At 42.4% G+C, this 16,836-nt stretch overlaps 1 protein-coding gene across 1 annotated transcript; it reads right to left on the bottom strand.

The window, feature by feature from the left end:
• Positions 1-831: 831 nt before the first annotated feature.
• LOC103431578 (aldehyde oxidase GLOX1-like) lies at positions 832-2,732 on the bottom strand. The gene has a single exon (XM_008369744.4). The coding sequence runs from the start codon at positions 2,638-2,640 to the stop codon at positions 1,018-1,020; it is 1,623 nt and encodes a 540-aa protein (XP_008367966.3). The 5' UTR covers positions 2,641-2,732; the 3' UTR covers positions 832-1,017.
• Positions 2,733-16,836: the final 14,104 nt, after the last annotated feature.

The raw sequence follows: 16,836 nt of genomic DNA, 5'->3' as shown, positions 1-16,836 counted from the left end.
AAAACCCTAATCTTACACAGCGATGAGCGCCAAGCCTTTGGATTCGCTGCCTCCGACCGAAACCCTAGAGAATAATATAGAAAATGGCCGAGTTTCCTCTGGATCCACCCTTATCGAAGATGCTACTCGCGAGTGTGGAACTCTTATGCAGCGATGAGATCTTGGCCATCATTGCAATGATTCAGACAGGCAATATCTTTTACAGAACAAGAGAAGAACAAGCCAAGGCAGATCAGAAGAGAGCCAAGTTTTTTTTTACTGCAGTCTATGAAGCTTGGAAAGCAAGTAATTTTTCGGGCCATGGTGTTTCGATAATTTTGTTCGAAGGCTTGTTTAATGAAGCAAGTTATTTTCGAAGTATACAGATTGGGGAATCCCGTATTTTTTCCTGTATTTTTTTCGAAGGCTTGTTTAATGAAGCAAGTTATTTTCTGCCGGAAGATAGAAATGTTATTCCCTTAATTAAACTCAGGGTTTCCTTCTCCCATAGAAAACAAGTCTGAAGTTTGATCTTCGGCGCTGCCACCGACGACTGTATGAAGAAGATGGAGTACCATCCCTTGGTTTCCAAGGGATCTCTTCAGAGCTTGAAACCCATATTTAATTAGCTAATGTAAATATCTCTGGGAGGGTCAAAACATTTAATTTATGCTGGATTTAGATTTTAAAGCATGTGTTTCTATGCCGGTTAAAGGACAAGGATGGCTAACTTGCTGCACATTACAGGAAAATCATTTCTTAGAGTTGTTAAACCGAACGAACAACATTTTGTATACGGTGTGGTCTCTTTAGCATTACTCCACTTTTTTATTATATAAAAGTTAGTACTACTTTGGTAAAGTTATAAAAATAAAAAGAAGTACAAATACAACTTGCAAAGTGGAATCAAAGCTGTTCTGTCTATGAACATTTTTATTTTTCCAACTCACAATCAATCATGTTTTTGTGATAAAAAAATGAAGTAAAAAAGAAGAGAAGAAAGCACTACACAAACTGTATAATATAACTTTCATGTGATCACAGAATTTGGACCCAGATGCCTTCACTTGGAATTTGCTGATGCACCACATAGAGAAGATAATATCCGGAAGGCGCAAGATTACCGGAACCCGGCGTCGTCACCTGAACTTGGTACGTCATTGTCCCTACCTTTTTGACGGTCTCCGCCGCAAGAACCAGCAGCCTCTGATTCATTGAGAAGGAATGTGTATTAAATGACGGCGCCACTATCGTCACCATCACCAAATTCGTTGCTATGCTTCCCGTCAACGAAAACCGAATGAATAATTTTTTTCCGTAACTGATTTTAGCTTGTGATTTGGGATCAACGATTCTCGGACGCAACTTCGAGTACTTGGCATCCAAATAATCAGGACTAAATGCCTCTAATCTCAATTCTGTTGGAAATAACTCATCGGCTAACTCGTATTTATCATGAGGGTTACTACCTCCAACGAGCACCCTACCATCACGTAGTAATACCGCGGTGGAATGGTACATTCGCGGTATTGGGGCAGGGTTTTGTTTTTCAAACCGTGACCCAACAGCGTTATCTGGTCGGTACACAAGTGGTTCGAGCACAGGATTCTGTCCGAGTTCCCAACCCGCAGTCCCAAAAGATGCACCGTTGATGATCACAACCGTGCCATCTGGGAGCAATAACATGTCACTCATGACTCTAGCTTGAGGCATAGTCTCCACAACCCACTGCGGCTTCGGGTCGTTTATTTTGATCCGACCGCATGTGTTGAGAGCTTCCACAAAAGTACCCTTTATTGCCTGGACATAAGACCCTTTTGGAGCTCCACCGCAGACCAAAACCTCAGCCTCAATAGACGGAGCCGTCAAGTTCCTTAATGGCAGCAACACGGCTGAACCGGTGCTAGGGTACGACCTCGGGTCGCCGCCGGGTATTTGCGGGTAGATTTTAACGACTTTGTTCATGACATAATCTAAAAGAATTGCTCGATTATTTGCGAAAATGAATAAATTCCCATCGACATTGAGGAAAACATAAGGGTAAAGATTGTTTTCCTCGTTGGGGTCGTTAGTCTGCACAAGGAAGGGCAAGCTGTAGACATTGCTCGAAGACTCGGTCTTCGGATAAAACTCGTAGTTGAACTGCCCCCTTCCGCCGATGATGATCTGCCGTCCGTCGGGCAGAATATGATCGGTGGCGTACCAGCGGCTCACGCCTAAGGTATTCTCATACTCCTTCCAATCACAACCAGTGCAGGGCTTGAAAACCCTAACGCGGCGCTCTCCTATGTCGTAGCCGCCGGTTTGGATCAAGTTGCCGTTGGGGGCTACGGAGCCGGAGGAGCACCAAATGTCGGATTGAACCGTGAGGGGGCGGACGGTATTAGTTGTGACGTCGTACTCGGCGGAGTGGGCGGTGCAGTCGTTTCTGACGCATGTACCGTTGGGTAAGGACAAGTTGGATTTGCCGAAGTCGGTGCGGTCGAACATGATGACGCGGTCGTTGTATAGGAGTTGCATGTGCATGGCGGAAATGCCGACGTTTTGTTGCAAGAGCTGCCATTTTCCACCAGCAGCGTGGGTAGTAGTGAGAGAGAATTGAAATGACAAGATAAATAATGAAAAAATCATGAGATCAGAAACTAGACTAATTGGCTTCATTTTTTTTCCTTGTGTTTTTGGTATTTTGGAGCTCTTAATTTTCTTGGGTGAGAAAATAGCTTTGAATCACTAATTTGTGCTTTAGCTAGTGCTCTGTGGGTCTGTCTGCCTCAACCTTGGCCTCTTTAAATAGTAGGGTTTAAGCTACCCAGAGTAATGTCAGAGGGAGATTTTTTTTAACAAAAATGTTATTTTTACCATATTTTTTATACCACCACATTTGTATTATCTTTCTAATACATGTGTGATCTACATATGTTAGTGGGTCTTACCTTTAATATGGACGTGGTACAATTATGTGATAAGAAATATGATAAGTATAACATTACTCTCTTTTTAAACCACATGCGTAAACCTTATATATGATGTGGTTGTTGACGGTTGGTCTTCTTATTTAAAATCCTCTTTAAAGAGTAATGCTAAATAGATCAATTTTTAAACCACATTTACAAACTATATGATGTGTTATCAATAAAACAAATAAGCACATTAATTAACAATTAAGTAATAATTCAATTACCAAAATCTAGTGAATGCATGATGATGGCCAGGAGGAGGGTGAAATGCCTTTGTGAGTCTTTGTGCCTCTAGAAGGGTGAATTGCAGTGCTTAGACTACAATGGTGAAGCCATCAGCTGATCCTCTTTAAAAAAAAATTATCAACAATCATGTCATATGATTTCCAATAAAAATATATAAAGTAATATTTTATTCAAACCTCCCTTCTATAAAGCAAAAAAAATCATCGTTTTTTCTAATTATATTCTTACTTAGCTTAATCTCTCATCTAGGACCTTGCCTGGGCCAGCAAAGTTTCATTCCAATATTCACTAATATTTATATTTTTGGTAATATATTCACTAATATTCCACTTTGACAAAGACCTGAACATTCAGAAGCAAAAACTTGAATAATACACATGCAAAAAGAAGGAAGCTTTTGCCATAAACAGCCATACACGAATCTACATTGTCATTTAACACGTTTTTATTAGCTTTTTCTCTTTAACGCATATATGATTTAAAGATCCGCAGACATTTTTTAAAAATAATTTTTCTCCTTTTCAAAAGAAAAAAAAAAACTCCAGATTACAACTTTTAATAAAACTTCAATTAAGGAACGATGACCAGCTTTAAGTTAGAATTCAAAAGGTCGGCTGCGTGGCTGCTCGAATCAGTTCATTTCTTTTGGTGATACCAAAACAAACTGTAAAGAAACAATATTCTCTGCACATATTTGCTGAGGTCCTTAGCTTTAAGCAAAGCAAACATTTGCTAATTAACGAAAATAATATTTTACAGGGATATGTTTTCTTTAGTTTATTTTGATGATTATGTTTTCTGGTCAGACGCGTACACATCCATGCATTCTTCCACTGAATTTATAATGTATTTATGATCTCCTTCTTACAATTATTGAAAATCGTTCTATTTACATTATCAGCTCAAAATGGTCGGATCGTGAATAAAAAACAGCACGACTTGGTATATATACTTATTATATGTAATTTTTTCAGGCAACGCCTTTATCGATTTTTTCCTTGCCAAGATCATTTTTCTTCTTGATCTTCTAATATTTAAATAACTAATTTTTTCTTTTCTATTCTCATTCTACAATGTCTTCGTGATGATCATAACTGTATATTTTCTAGTTCAATTCATTTACTTATTTGATAGCCGTTTGATGGCTAAACTATTAAATATTTAGTTGATTTTAGTAGAATTGATATTGAACTGGTGACTTAATAAATAGATAATTTAGATCATAGCATATTATTGTAAAATGAGAAAAGGAGACAAAAAAAAGAATGAGAATGGTCAGATAAGGAGGTTTCTAGCTTTCCTGTCTAATTTATTAATATATCAACCAAACTTTTTAGTCCGGTTTAGACAGCGGACCATATAAAAGTTGAAGCTCTTAGTTCATGAACCCAGAAGAATAATTTAACCACCATGCGTGCTCTAAACCACCAAACCGTATGCGTCAAACCTTAGATATATTCATGAACTAACAAGCACTAGAGGGAATAAATCAACTTGCTTACCAGCAGGAGACATAAACATTGCTGTTGGACAGAGATTGATAACTTGGTTCTGCTACAGTTTTTTTTTTTTTTTTTTTTTTGGAACTCTTGAAAAATCAATGGTTGAGATAGCTTATTGGTTTTTATCAATGGCCAAAATACTTCAACGATGAAAAATGATTTTTAATATTTTAGTCCTTACATTTAGGAATTATAATATAAGGACTTCCCATTGCAAACAATATTTTTTTAGGGACTCAAATATTTCTTTAAAGTCCCTAATTGAGTCCTTAAAATTGGTGGTGGGAGTCCCTAAGTAGAGGCTCACATTGGAGATGCTCTTAATAGGGAAACTACATATTTATACCACATTGTTAGATCATATCATATGGCAAGTGGTATACACAATCAACATACAATTAGATCATATCATATGGCAAGTGATATACACAATCAACATACAATAAGATTTTATTAAATGTAGCATGTACACATCACTGATCACATTAGATGGTACACCAATGTGATATTCATAACATTTTTCTTTTTAAGAGAATGACACTATATGTATTCCCTATTGTTTGGGCCCAAAAATATTGGTTTGGGCCGAGTTTAAAATTGTTCTTGGCCCAGTATTGGTTTGGGCCGAGTTTAGAATTGTTCTTGGCCCAGAGGCCGTGTTTAGGTGTCGTTGGGGGTTATCCAGCTCACGGGCCGCGCAGTCGAAGCTGGTCGTGTTCCATCGGGAACCTGTGGGACGTGGGTGAGTCCTATTAAGAGGAGTTTTGACAGGATAAGGATGTTGGAGTTTGAGATTAAATGCGGCCTGATAACGAGTTAAGTTCAAAGTCCTAGTAGGAGTAGAACTGGCCGAGATAAGGTTGGATCGGGGAAGGGAGTTCTAATCCGAGAATGATTGGGATTCAATGCAGGTTGGCTACTATAAATAGGGAGGACATCGAACAAGCCCCCTCCAATTCAACACACAAACTGCCCTGCACAAACTCTCGCTCTACGCAAAACCTCTCAACAACCTTGAAATTTTTACTTTCTTTTTCCACCGACATACCTTCAGTTTGGATAAACAGCACTGTGGAGGCAACCGGCGAACATCTTCAGTTTGGATAAACAACATTGTTGCCGTAGAATCAGCCGACCGTGAAACACCTTCAGTTTGGATAAACAGCACTGCAACAGGGTCGACTGGTTTTCTATCCAAGTCTCGGTCGAGAAGGACTTTCGGATCCTTATTGGCAGAGGTCATCTCATCAGCCTTCTCGGTGAAGTGAGGTGTTATTAGGGTTCGGCACATCGAACACCGAGTTGTTTATGATTGGGTATTCGCAAGTAGGTTTTAGAGTTCGGCATTTTGACGGCCGAACCACGTTCATAATCAAGATGTACATTTATTTTAAGTACTTGTGTCCCTATACTCTGATGTCGATTCGGCGTGCTTATACTCTCACGAACATAATCACCATGATCGAATCCGGTGCCGATGATTTGTGAACTTTGCAGAACTAGCAGCCTTATCTTCAGGCTCTAAAACCCGAAGGCCGAGAGTGTTCCTTCCTCGGCCGCAGTCGCAAGATCGAGAAGTCAGCCGCGTGCTCAACGCAACATCAACACATTTTACTCTTAAGCCGAGCTCGACCGATGAGTTGGGACGCCCCGCAAACAACCGAATGACGTAGTTAGCTTATTAGTTACTCAGCCTGCGCGCCACGTAGGCTTGGTAGTTTTTAGGGTCAACATTTTGGCACGCCTAGTGGGACCCAGTGCTAAAACTACGAAGTTCATGACCATCGAGACACGATCAATCAAAAAGAAAACAACCATGGGAAAATCAGTGACCGATCAGCCGGTTCAGAGTCCTGAACAAGAAGCGTCACATGCGCGAAATCCTATCATCACTGTGACCCCTGAGGCTGCAAGTGTGACACACAGAGAAAATGAAGTGTATCTCGGTACCCAACCTCGAAACATAGAAGTACCCAACCGAACCACAAGCGTTTTCATGCTCTGACCCTCCGACTAGGTCATTTCTTTGAAGACAACTTGATGAGCAATCTCAATAAGTTGAACAGATAGTTGGTAAAAAAATGAACAATTTGCTCGAAGTGATAAGAAGCAATGGTGAGACCCACACCAAATTGCTCGAACTATTAGTTAGCAAAGTATTTGAAGAAAGACATGTTGATCAGGCTCGGTAGCTTCCACTTAAAAGTAATCCGCTACATGCCGAAGTAGTGTCTACTCGGCCCAAACCGATTGACCTAGAAAAAAGAGGAGGATCAAATAGTAGGTCAGATGGATCCGACCAGAGAATGGAAGCAACATCCGTTGATATGACCGAGGTCCAACGAATGATCGATTCGGCCAGGAAAAGTTCAATATCCTAAAGGTTTCAAGATTCCAAATTTCGGCCTTTTTGTTGGAGAATCGTCCTTATCCACGTTAGAACATGTGGCTCATTTCATTGTGCAATGCGGATATGTCAATAGTGATTTTCATAAACTACGGTTGTTCAACTTTTCATTGACAGGCTCAACATTCGCATGGTATATCAACCTCCCACCTAATTCTATCCAAAGATGGGAGGAGTTGGTCGAGAAATTTCACGAACAGTTTTATCGGCCGGGGATGGAAATGTCAGTTTCGTCATTAGCTAGGATGACTCAAGCATCTGATGAGTCACTAATGGATTATCTTACAAGATTTAAATTGGCCAGGAATTGGTGCCGAGTACCTTTTCCCGAAGTCGAATTTGTTAGGCTTGCTCTAAATGAGCTCACAAAAAGAAATTCTTGGGGGCAAACTTTCGGGATATGTATGAATTAACCCAGCATGTCGAGCAATATGATTATTTGCTCCGAGAAGAAAAATCCCCATCCCGATGAACGATTTACAAAAATCCCACGGTCAACTACGCATCGACCGAAGGTGAAGATTCCCAATACATCAGTGTGGACGCGGCCGAGATAGTAATAGATAAACCATACGTCTGCAAGGCATTGACTCAAATTAATTCCAAGGATGCTAAAACCCGCTCAGCCATTGAAGAGACAGCGAAAACATCAAAAGTCTACACTTTTGATATCACAAAGGCCGAGGTAATTTTTGACCAATTGTTATTAGCAAAGATCATCAAACTTTGGCTAGGACATAACATTCCCAAGGCTGAAGAGCTTAAAGGAAAGACGTATTGCAAATATCATAACTCGACCAAGCATGCCACAAACAACTATGTCGTATTCCGTGATGATATCCAGAGCTGGATTGACAAAGGCAAGCTAAAGTTTCCCGACAAATGAATGACGGTCGACGCTGATCCATTCCCTTCGACGATAGTTGGCATGGTAGACGACTGTTTACCCAAAAGTAAAGGGAAAGGGAAGGCCGAGTTTGTCCCAATACAACACATTCTAAAGAAACATTCCTAGCCACGACTGAAGATCGACCTATTTTCCAATGAACCACCTACCGAGTTTTCGGGATCGGCTGTAGTTGAATCCATGTCAGATTCCAGTGTAAAAGAAAATGACATGCTTATAGTTTTGTGCAACAATTGTAGGGCACAATTTGTATTAATCGAACCCAAGAAGAAACTGCCTCAGACTCAGACTCCGATATCACGGCAACAATCTATGGCCACGGCAGCACCTTCGAATGAACCTAATGAAGGCTAGCGTCAGAAAGTGTTTGATAAGCTCGGCCCCCAGAAACAGACGGACTACCCTACCTCAGTCAGACGACGCCTTGATTTCGACGCACCGTTTTATAACGAGGATTATTATTCACGTAATTCCAGTAGCTCAAGCTCATCAGCGAATCCAAAAACCTTCAGGCCGCCTAAACCACGTGACCAACGTTGGTACAGTTACAATTCTCCTACTGGCATGTATACTACACTATCCAAATCTCAAAAACGTCGACGTCAACGTATAGATTACCTGGCTTAAAAGTAGGCGGCCCAGACTGTTTCGGCCACTAAATGGCAGCTGAAAGAGGCGATAGGAAGCGGAGACGACCAGCCAACCGCGACCATCATGGCTGAGTTACAGGGGCAGAAGGAAACCAATCGTGACTACGAAACTATCATCGAAGAGTCTGAGAACCACATCAAACTCCTCATTCGACCCGGGGAGATGAAAGCTCGCTTCGAGCTGTTTAAGAGAGAGGTCGAAGGCCAACTTCCCCCGTTACCCCCGAAAGAGCCGCTAATAAGAGTTCGACGAAATCTACACCCCCCGTTCCTCGGCGAATCCTTGGAATACATGAAAGAGTTTCACAAGAAGTATTCTGCTAACGATTTGTATGAACTATCTAAGGCGTGTCAAGAAGCTCTCGACCTGGCACTAACCTGCCCTGATGCTGAACAGATCATCCAAAAAACCACCGACCCAGCAATGAAAGCTAGATTCCAGCACATACGAAAGGCTAGGGTTCTTGGCTTCGAGGTCGATCCATACACGGACATTGATATAGCCGAACTCCATTTTTCTCTTGAAGACCTCCAGCACATTCGATATCACTTTGAAGTCTTCTCGGCCATATCTCTATTTGGTCTAATGATCGATGAGAAAGATCGGGTGGCACGTTTGGATTCCTACCTAAACACAAGGGATGCCCGGATCTCCTACGAAGAACATGCCCGAAAAACACTACAGGAGCAAAGTCAGACACTGAAAACAAACGGGCTTAACAACTACAGTCCCAAGGGAGCAAGGTTGGGATCCTTGAAGCAAGAGCAAGTAAGTGTCGAGACACCCAACCATCAGGCCGAGGATGATCTAACGCACGATGCTATAGTCCTCAATAACCCGAAAGACGACAACCAGGATCCAATGGGCCCTTCAGTATTTGAGAATATGGAAATCAACATGGTCCATGTTCCACCTACTGAATTCCAACTAACTACACACCAACCAAATTCCTTGGATGGTGATGTGGTCGCCGAGGAAGCAACACAAGTTGATTTTGTCACCACCATTGAAGATGAGCCAGCAAACAACGTCGACAAACTTAAAATAGCCTTGGCCATCTTGTTTCCTCGCTCATCTTCGGCTAATCTTCAGCATTTAAAGTCGTTGTATGTCACGGCCCACATTGAAGGTTACCCAATTTCTAAAATTTTCGTTGATTGCGGGGCAACGGTCAAGATCATGCATGTATCTGTCATGAAGGCATTACGACGATCCAACGACGAACTCATTCCTTCAGGAATAACCATGAGCAGCTTCGTCAGTGACAAGTCTCAAACCAAATGAGTAATCCCTTTAGAGGTGAACATTGCAGGTCGCAATCACATGATCGCATTTTTTATCGTCGACTCCAAGATCGAATATAATGCTTTGCTCGAAAGGGATTGGATTCATCAAACGAATTGCATCCCTTCTTCTTTATACCAAGTTCTCATTTTTTGGGACGACAAATCGGTCGTGGTCCACCCAGCTGATAATCAGCCATTTGAAACCAACATGATTCAGGCTCGTTATTATGATGATCACGTCGGCTACATTACCCTACAGATTTTTAATGAAGATGGACGGTCGACTCAGATCTCAGTCCAGAAAGCCATCGAGGTAGGCGTTGAGACTGTCCATCAGGATTCGGCAAGACTCGGCTTGGCCAACTTGCTCCCTAACACTGATGATTGACGTCAAAGGCGAGAGGCATCGGGCCGCGATTCCATCCACGATGGAACGGCTGCTGGCCCATTAGTATGCTATTCCAATCACCCACGTTCGGGCATCAACTTAATCGAATTTTTGGCCGAGGAAGATAATGGCCCAATCATGTCGTTAGATAAAGTTTAGGTCGCACCGGCCGAACTCGAAGATAGTCGACCCTAAGTTAAGGACCCCTTAGAGGAAATAAATGTCGGAACGACTGATGACCATCGACCATTATTTATTAGTGCACTATTACCCTATGCCATGAAAGTCGAACTCTGTCAATTACTCAACGAGTTTAAAAATTGTTTTGCTTGTAGTTATCATGAGATGCCAGGCCTTGATCGGACCTTGGTTGAACATGAATTACGCATCAAAGTTGGTTGTAAGCCTTTCTGCCAGCCTCCTCGCCGGTTCTCGACCGAAGTACAGCTCGGTATAAAGGACGAACTAGTTTAACTTTTAAAAGCTGGGTTTATCCGGACCGCTCGATACGTCGAGTGGCTGGCCAATATAAACTCGGTGCTAAAGAAAAATGGCACCATATGCATCTGTATCGATTTTCGTAATATGAACCTGGCAACGCCTAAAGACGAGTACCCGATGCCGATTTCCGACTTGTTAATTGATGTTGCAGCATATCACGAGATTCTATCCTTTATGAATGGGCATGCCGGTTATAACCAGATTTTCATCGCCGAAGCTGATGTCCATAAGACTGCCTTTCGATGCCCCGGAGCACTCGGCACATACGAATGGGTCGTCATGCCCTTCGGCTTCAAGAACGCTGGTGCTACTTACCAACAAGCTATGAACACTATTTTCCATGATTTAATTGGTACCATAGTAGAAGATACATCGACGATGTGGTCATCAAATCAACGCAACGGCAGACGCATTTGGATGACCTACGTCAGGCATTCCTGTGCATGCGCCAGCACAATCTGAAGATGAATCCCGCTAAATATGTTTTCGGCGTATCAGCTGGAAATTTTTTAGGCTTCCTCGTACATCACTGTGGTATTGAGGTAGACGACAACAAGGCTTGCGCAATCATTAATGCTCCACCACCGACGACTAAGAAATAATTACAGTCGTTGCTCGGGAAGATCAACATTCTCCGACGATTTATTGCTAACTCGGCCGGGAAAATGAAAGTATTTTCCACGCTTTTGAAACTCAATGACTCTGACACCTTCGAATGGTGTGCCGAGCACCAATAGGTATTCACGCAGATCAAAGTCTCTTTAACGACTCCACTCATCCTGGTCCCACCACGACGGGGTCGACCTTTTAAGCTATATATATCGGCGGTCGAAGAATCCATCGGATGCCTTCTGGCACAAGACAACGAAGTCGGGCCAGAACATGCCATTTTTTACCTTAGCCGACACCTTAACCCACCAGAGATTAATTACTCTGCTGTCGAAAAGCTCTGTCTTGCCCTATTTTTCACCGCATCAAAACTCCGACATTACATGCTCTCGTCCGTCACTCAAGTCATCGCCCAAACCGATGTCATTCGTTACATGCTCACTCGGTCGATCGTAAAGGGCCGAATCGACAAGTGGACGATGGCCCTTTCTAAATTCAGCTTGCAATATGTACCCTATAAAGCTGTCAAATGTCAAGCTCTAGCCGATTTTTTGGCCCACCACCCTTCCCCGTATGAGTTTGGGGGCAATGACGTTGACATCGGCCGAATACACACACATGATAACTACTAGACGATGTCATTTGATGGTTCCAGTACATCAGTTTTAGTTGGCGTTGGGATCGTTATTTAATCCACCACTCATAATCGTTGATATTTTTCTCTCAAGCTCGATTTCAATTGTACGAATAATCAAGCCGAATATAAAGCCCTTGTTATCGGCCTGGGCGTGCTGCACGATTTGCGGGCAACTCGTGACTTTGTTCTTGGTGACTCCGAACTTGTCATTAATCAACTCAACAAGACTTTTTGTTGCATGAGTTGTACTCTGGCGCCTTACCACATGGTTGCCAGTTATTTGGCTGAATCCTTCGACAACGTAACTTTCAAACACATTTCACGAGTTCATAACACTAACGCCGACGAATTGGCTCAAATAGCCTCCGGAGCCCAACTCATGGGGGGAAAATTAAGCCGAGAAATACATGTGTCACGACATGTACATTCGACCTTGATTAATCAACAAGTTCTCCAACGTGAGTCTTCTTGTCCATCTTCAGCTGCTCGACTCGTTTCACGCTTGCCGCGTATTCGGTTAAGTAAGATTTTCCGCCCGACTCAAAATCATTCGCAAGCTCAAAAGCAATTACCGACCTTCGATTTTGAAGTTCAGCAATTTAACCGTGAAGGTCGGCCAGGGTCTCTTTTTTTGCCTTTAAAACTTCGACCTTTGGACGAAGAGCGTCTCGAACGGCTGTTGCAGCTTTCAAGTCATCATCAGCCCAAAGAGCTTTCTTAAAAATACTGAAATATTCTCGGGTCCGTTCCAAGGCAGACGACGCTTGAGTGATAGCTTCGACGCTCAATTGACCATCAGCTCCGAGATCGTTCAGACATGCAACTGCCGAATCAAGGCCCTTGCGCTCGAGGACTTGTGAAGCTAAGAGAGACAAAAGCTCTTACAACCGAACAAGAACAGTTGATTCAGTGGGTTCAGTCGTAACTGTCGAAAGACCAGCCGCTCCCGAAGTGCTTAATAGAAGAGCATCAAACTCAACTTCCCATGAAGGCTGTACACGAAATCAGTTTAGGCGCAAGGAAAATCATAAAAGAATATAGCATGGAGGATTTGTTTTAGACCTGCCGAGAGGAGACTTCGGCCATATCTTTTGGTTCATTGCTCGAACCTAGAGAGCTTAATGGCCGAGCTCAGTGTTTCAGACTGCTTTTTAATTCACGCGGCCAATGAAGGTTATGTAGTTCGATGGCCACTGAGGTGGCCAGGAAATATAGATAACACCTTTTGGCGCATAAAATTTTTGGTGAAATGAATAACTGGGCACCTAACAGTTAATATTTTCTCGGTTCAGACTTGTTATAACAAAATTGACAAGAGAAAGTAATCGAGCCTTACAAAAGTCGAGGTCATTTCTTGAAAGATGATGTCAATGTCTTGGTCCTGCTGTTGAAGTGGAGTTTCTGACGTCGCTTCAGGTTCAATGATATGTCTCTTTCCACGATCAGTTGTAGAATGATCAGCCTAGTCAGTCGTCCCAACCACGAGGAGAGGATCAACGGAAATAGCTTGGGTTGGTCGATAGCGACTCACCAACAGAATCTCGTGACTCTCATTATCCTGAAACAAAAAGTGTTAATACTTTTTTATTTAATAAGTAAAGGGAGTTGGCAGCATAATCATACCTCTTCTAAGATGACTGCTGATTGTTTTGGATTCTTAGGGAGATTTTTCCCGATCGAAAGGGTTGCCTCCCCTAGTACAGGTACTCCTGTCGGCTTTGGAGCTGCATGCAAGTCGACCAGCGGTACGGTAACTGGCTCAACCATGACCTCGGGGACTTCAGGTGCTAGTTGAACTTGGGTTGCCGGGCTGGTTGAAGATGGCCGATTCTCTGCTGAGGCCTGAAGAACAGGAGCATGAGGAGAGGCACTCGAAGCAGTTGTCCCGGTGGTGTGGCTAGAGATAACATGAATCTCCCGTGCTCATTTCTTCGCCAATTTCTCAGGAATAGTTGGTCAAAGGTGAAATTTCTTACACCATTCCTGAAATTCTGTCACGGTGTATCTACACTCCCTTTCTGAGGAACCAGAGAGGCGTCATCGGCTTAGAAGGGAGTGGGAAGTAAGTAAAGGCAACGGGCAACCTTGGAGGTAGCCAAGTTGTCGGGCAGCAAAATGGGGGTGGTAGACTTCCCAGCTTGCTCGGCGAGCATCGCAACCAAAGGAAAGGTCACGAGTTAACATGAACGACCCCCAGTTTTGAAGAAAACCAGCATCTTCATTTTCATCCCAGGTTGATATAGGAAGTTTGATGGAGTTGGGGTATACATAACGGCGGCATACCAAGAATTCGTCGTCGGAAAAGACGTCTAGGCCAAAGAAATGTTTGAAAACTTCTTCAGCTCGGTGAGGAGGCACTGGTCGATGAGTCAATTGAAGGCCGATGGCTGCAGTTGTAACGACCCAAAATTCCTAATTCGGAAGCTAATTATTAAGATAGGCCCAAATTATTTTTCTTAGCCAACTTTCAAGAAAAAAATGATCTCAATTATTTTATTAACCACAACAAATTTCTTTCGTTAAAGAAAACCAACACAATATTTAATTTGGGTTATTATTATTATTATTATTATTTTATATTTATATGTGGCTGCATCTAACCGTCTCGTTAGACTGACTACGTACCCTACGAAGGGATCAAGTCATTCGTAGTTCGTCGTTTGTAAGAGATTTTCAACACACACCACTTAAGCATTTGAACAGATTTATTATGAGTCTATGACATTTATTCATGCTTGTTAGAATTGAACATGTTACCCAAAAAGAACAACATGACTATTCTTTCCCTAGGGCATAGTTTGTCCATTTCATTCCGTTTTCCATTCAGTTCTCATGTTGTTTCTTAAGTCCATAAACATGCTGTAATGGACATTTGTTTCAATAATAATAAATCCAAACAAATTTCAAGTTTACTCTTCTCTTAAGAAAATCCAATTTCTTCAAATACTTAAACCCAATTAGAATTGATTCATTTTTTCTATGCCACTCCAGCATGCCAACAAAACCCAATTGCATGTACCAAAAACCAACAAATTTCACCTATAAACTTGTAGAAAATTAAACCAGAAAAAGAAAAGTAACAAAGCAAAATAACCCACACCTGAATCGAAGCACGAAACGACCTTCATCTAAAACAACAACAGGAGCAATCCACGTAATATAAGAATAGAGCCAATTCATATTCAGATTGCAGGAGGTTTGAAAGGAGGATGTGTCTCCAACTTGCTGGAGTTCGCCTATTTTCATGGTTTTGGTAGCTTGGATGGTCTGCTTCGACAATACTATGTCTCACAGTGCACCGATGGTGCACGCAAGACCCCAGTCGCGTTGTACATGCTCTATAGATTCGAGATATATGGTTTTGAGGTTAGATTATTCAAGGAAATGGTGGTGATGATGGCTAGTTTGCCACGGTGCCAGAGAGAGATGAAGAGTTTTTCGGAAATATGAGGACTCCCCCAGAACCCCCTACATGTTAGGTGACAAATTCACCAGTATAGCTATCTTGCATGTATCACATGTGAAACTTGGGAATCTTCCCCCACACGCACACACACACACCTAAATATATTTTTCCTACTTAACGATAATTTTTTTTTCCACATAATCCTATATTTTTAATTTTTTCCCAGGGTATTACAGCAGTGGGTTGGAGGTTGGAGATTTCTGGTCGAATGGTGGAAAAATAAACCTGTAACCAGAGTTGGAACACCCAGAGAGGTCCATTCTGGTGAGGGTCGATCTTATTGACAGTCATCTCAACGAGGCAGCGCAGAAGACTGGCAAGGATAGCCGAACTAAGAGCCAGAGAATGACTGCTGGCTAGGGCCTCCGCAACGGGCATATTTTCGACCAGACATTTATTCTACTTGGTACAACAGATGAACTTGTTGTACCAGTAAAATAGGAAGGCTTCATGTTCGCCCTTCCGTAGATTTGTATCCCCTCGACCGGCAAAATGAAGGATGAGGGTGTTGTAGTTCAGAAAATTCTTGTGCAACTTCTGAACTTCCTCTTTTGAAGGCTTTTGACCTTCTTGGCTCAACGCCTCGACGACGCGTTCGTCGAACAACGTTTTGAGGTCAAGGTTTAATGGGCATCCAACAAGGGTGGCGTCTATTGGCATACCAGAAGGAGGAGTTCCGAGGATAGCCGAGATATAAAGGATAGTAGGGATCATAGGGCCAAACGGAATGACCATGGTGTTGGTGGCAGAGCATCAGAAGCTTAGAACTGCCATAAGAAGTTCTTTATCCATGGTAATCTTCATGGTCGAGAGCTTGATGGCGTCGTGGATGCCGAGAACTTCCCACTCCTTGCCAAAGAATTTTTCCATCCGTATGACCCAGGCCACCCAGTTCGCATTGGTCGAAGGCTAGGCTCCTTGAGGCTTTGTATGGCACCACTTTGACCAGTCGAATCCTTGCAGCAAGCCTGCCAAGCAGTGTTTTTTTAATAGGTTGATGATGGATGATGGCACCGTGTCTTTGAAGAGTGGGCCTAAAATCTAGTGAGTAGTGTTAGGTCACCCTCGAAATGCAGAGTCTTGATGGCATTCCGATCTATGAAGTTCTTGCACTTGTTGTACTCAGTGGAGAGCTCTGAGATGAAGGAGGCCATTAATGAAGGCTAAAAAAAAATTCTGAGATGAAAGCTTAAGATTTTCTGATTTTTGAGGGTTTTGAAAACAAAGTGATGAGAAAATTTCAAGGATTTTGGAAAGCGTAAGGTACGAATCGAAGGGATCCAGGTATTTATAGGCATTT

Source organism: Malus domestica, chromosome 08 (genome assembly GCF_042453785.1).
Source record: "Malus domestica chromosome 08, GDT2T_hap1".
NCBI classification, from domain to species: domain Eukaryota; kingdom Viridiplantae; phylum Streptophyta; class Magnoliopsida; order Rosales; family Rosaceae; genus Malus; species Malus domestica.
The sequence above is the reverse complement of the archived record's forward strand: the minus strand, read 5'-3'. Positions and strand labels throughout refer to the sequence as shown.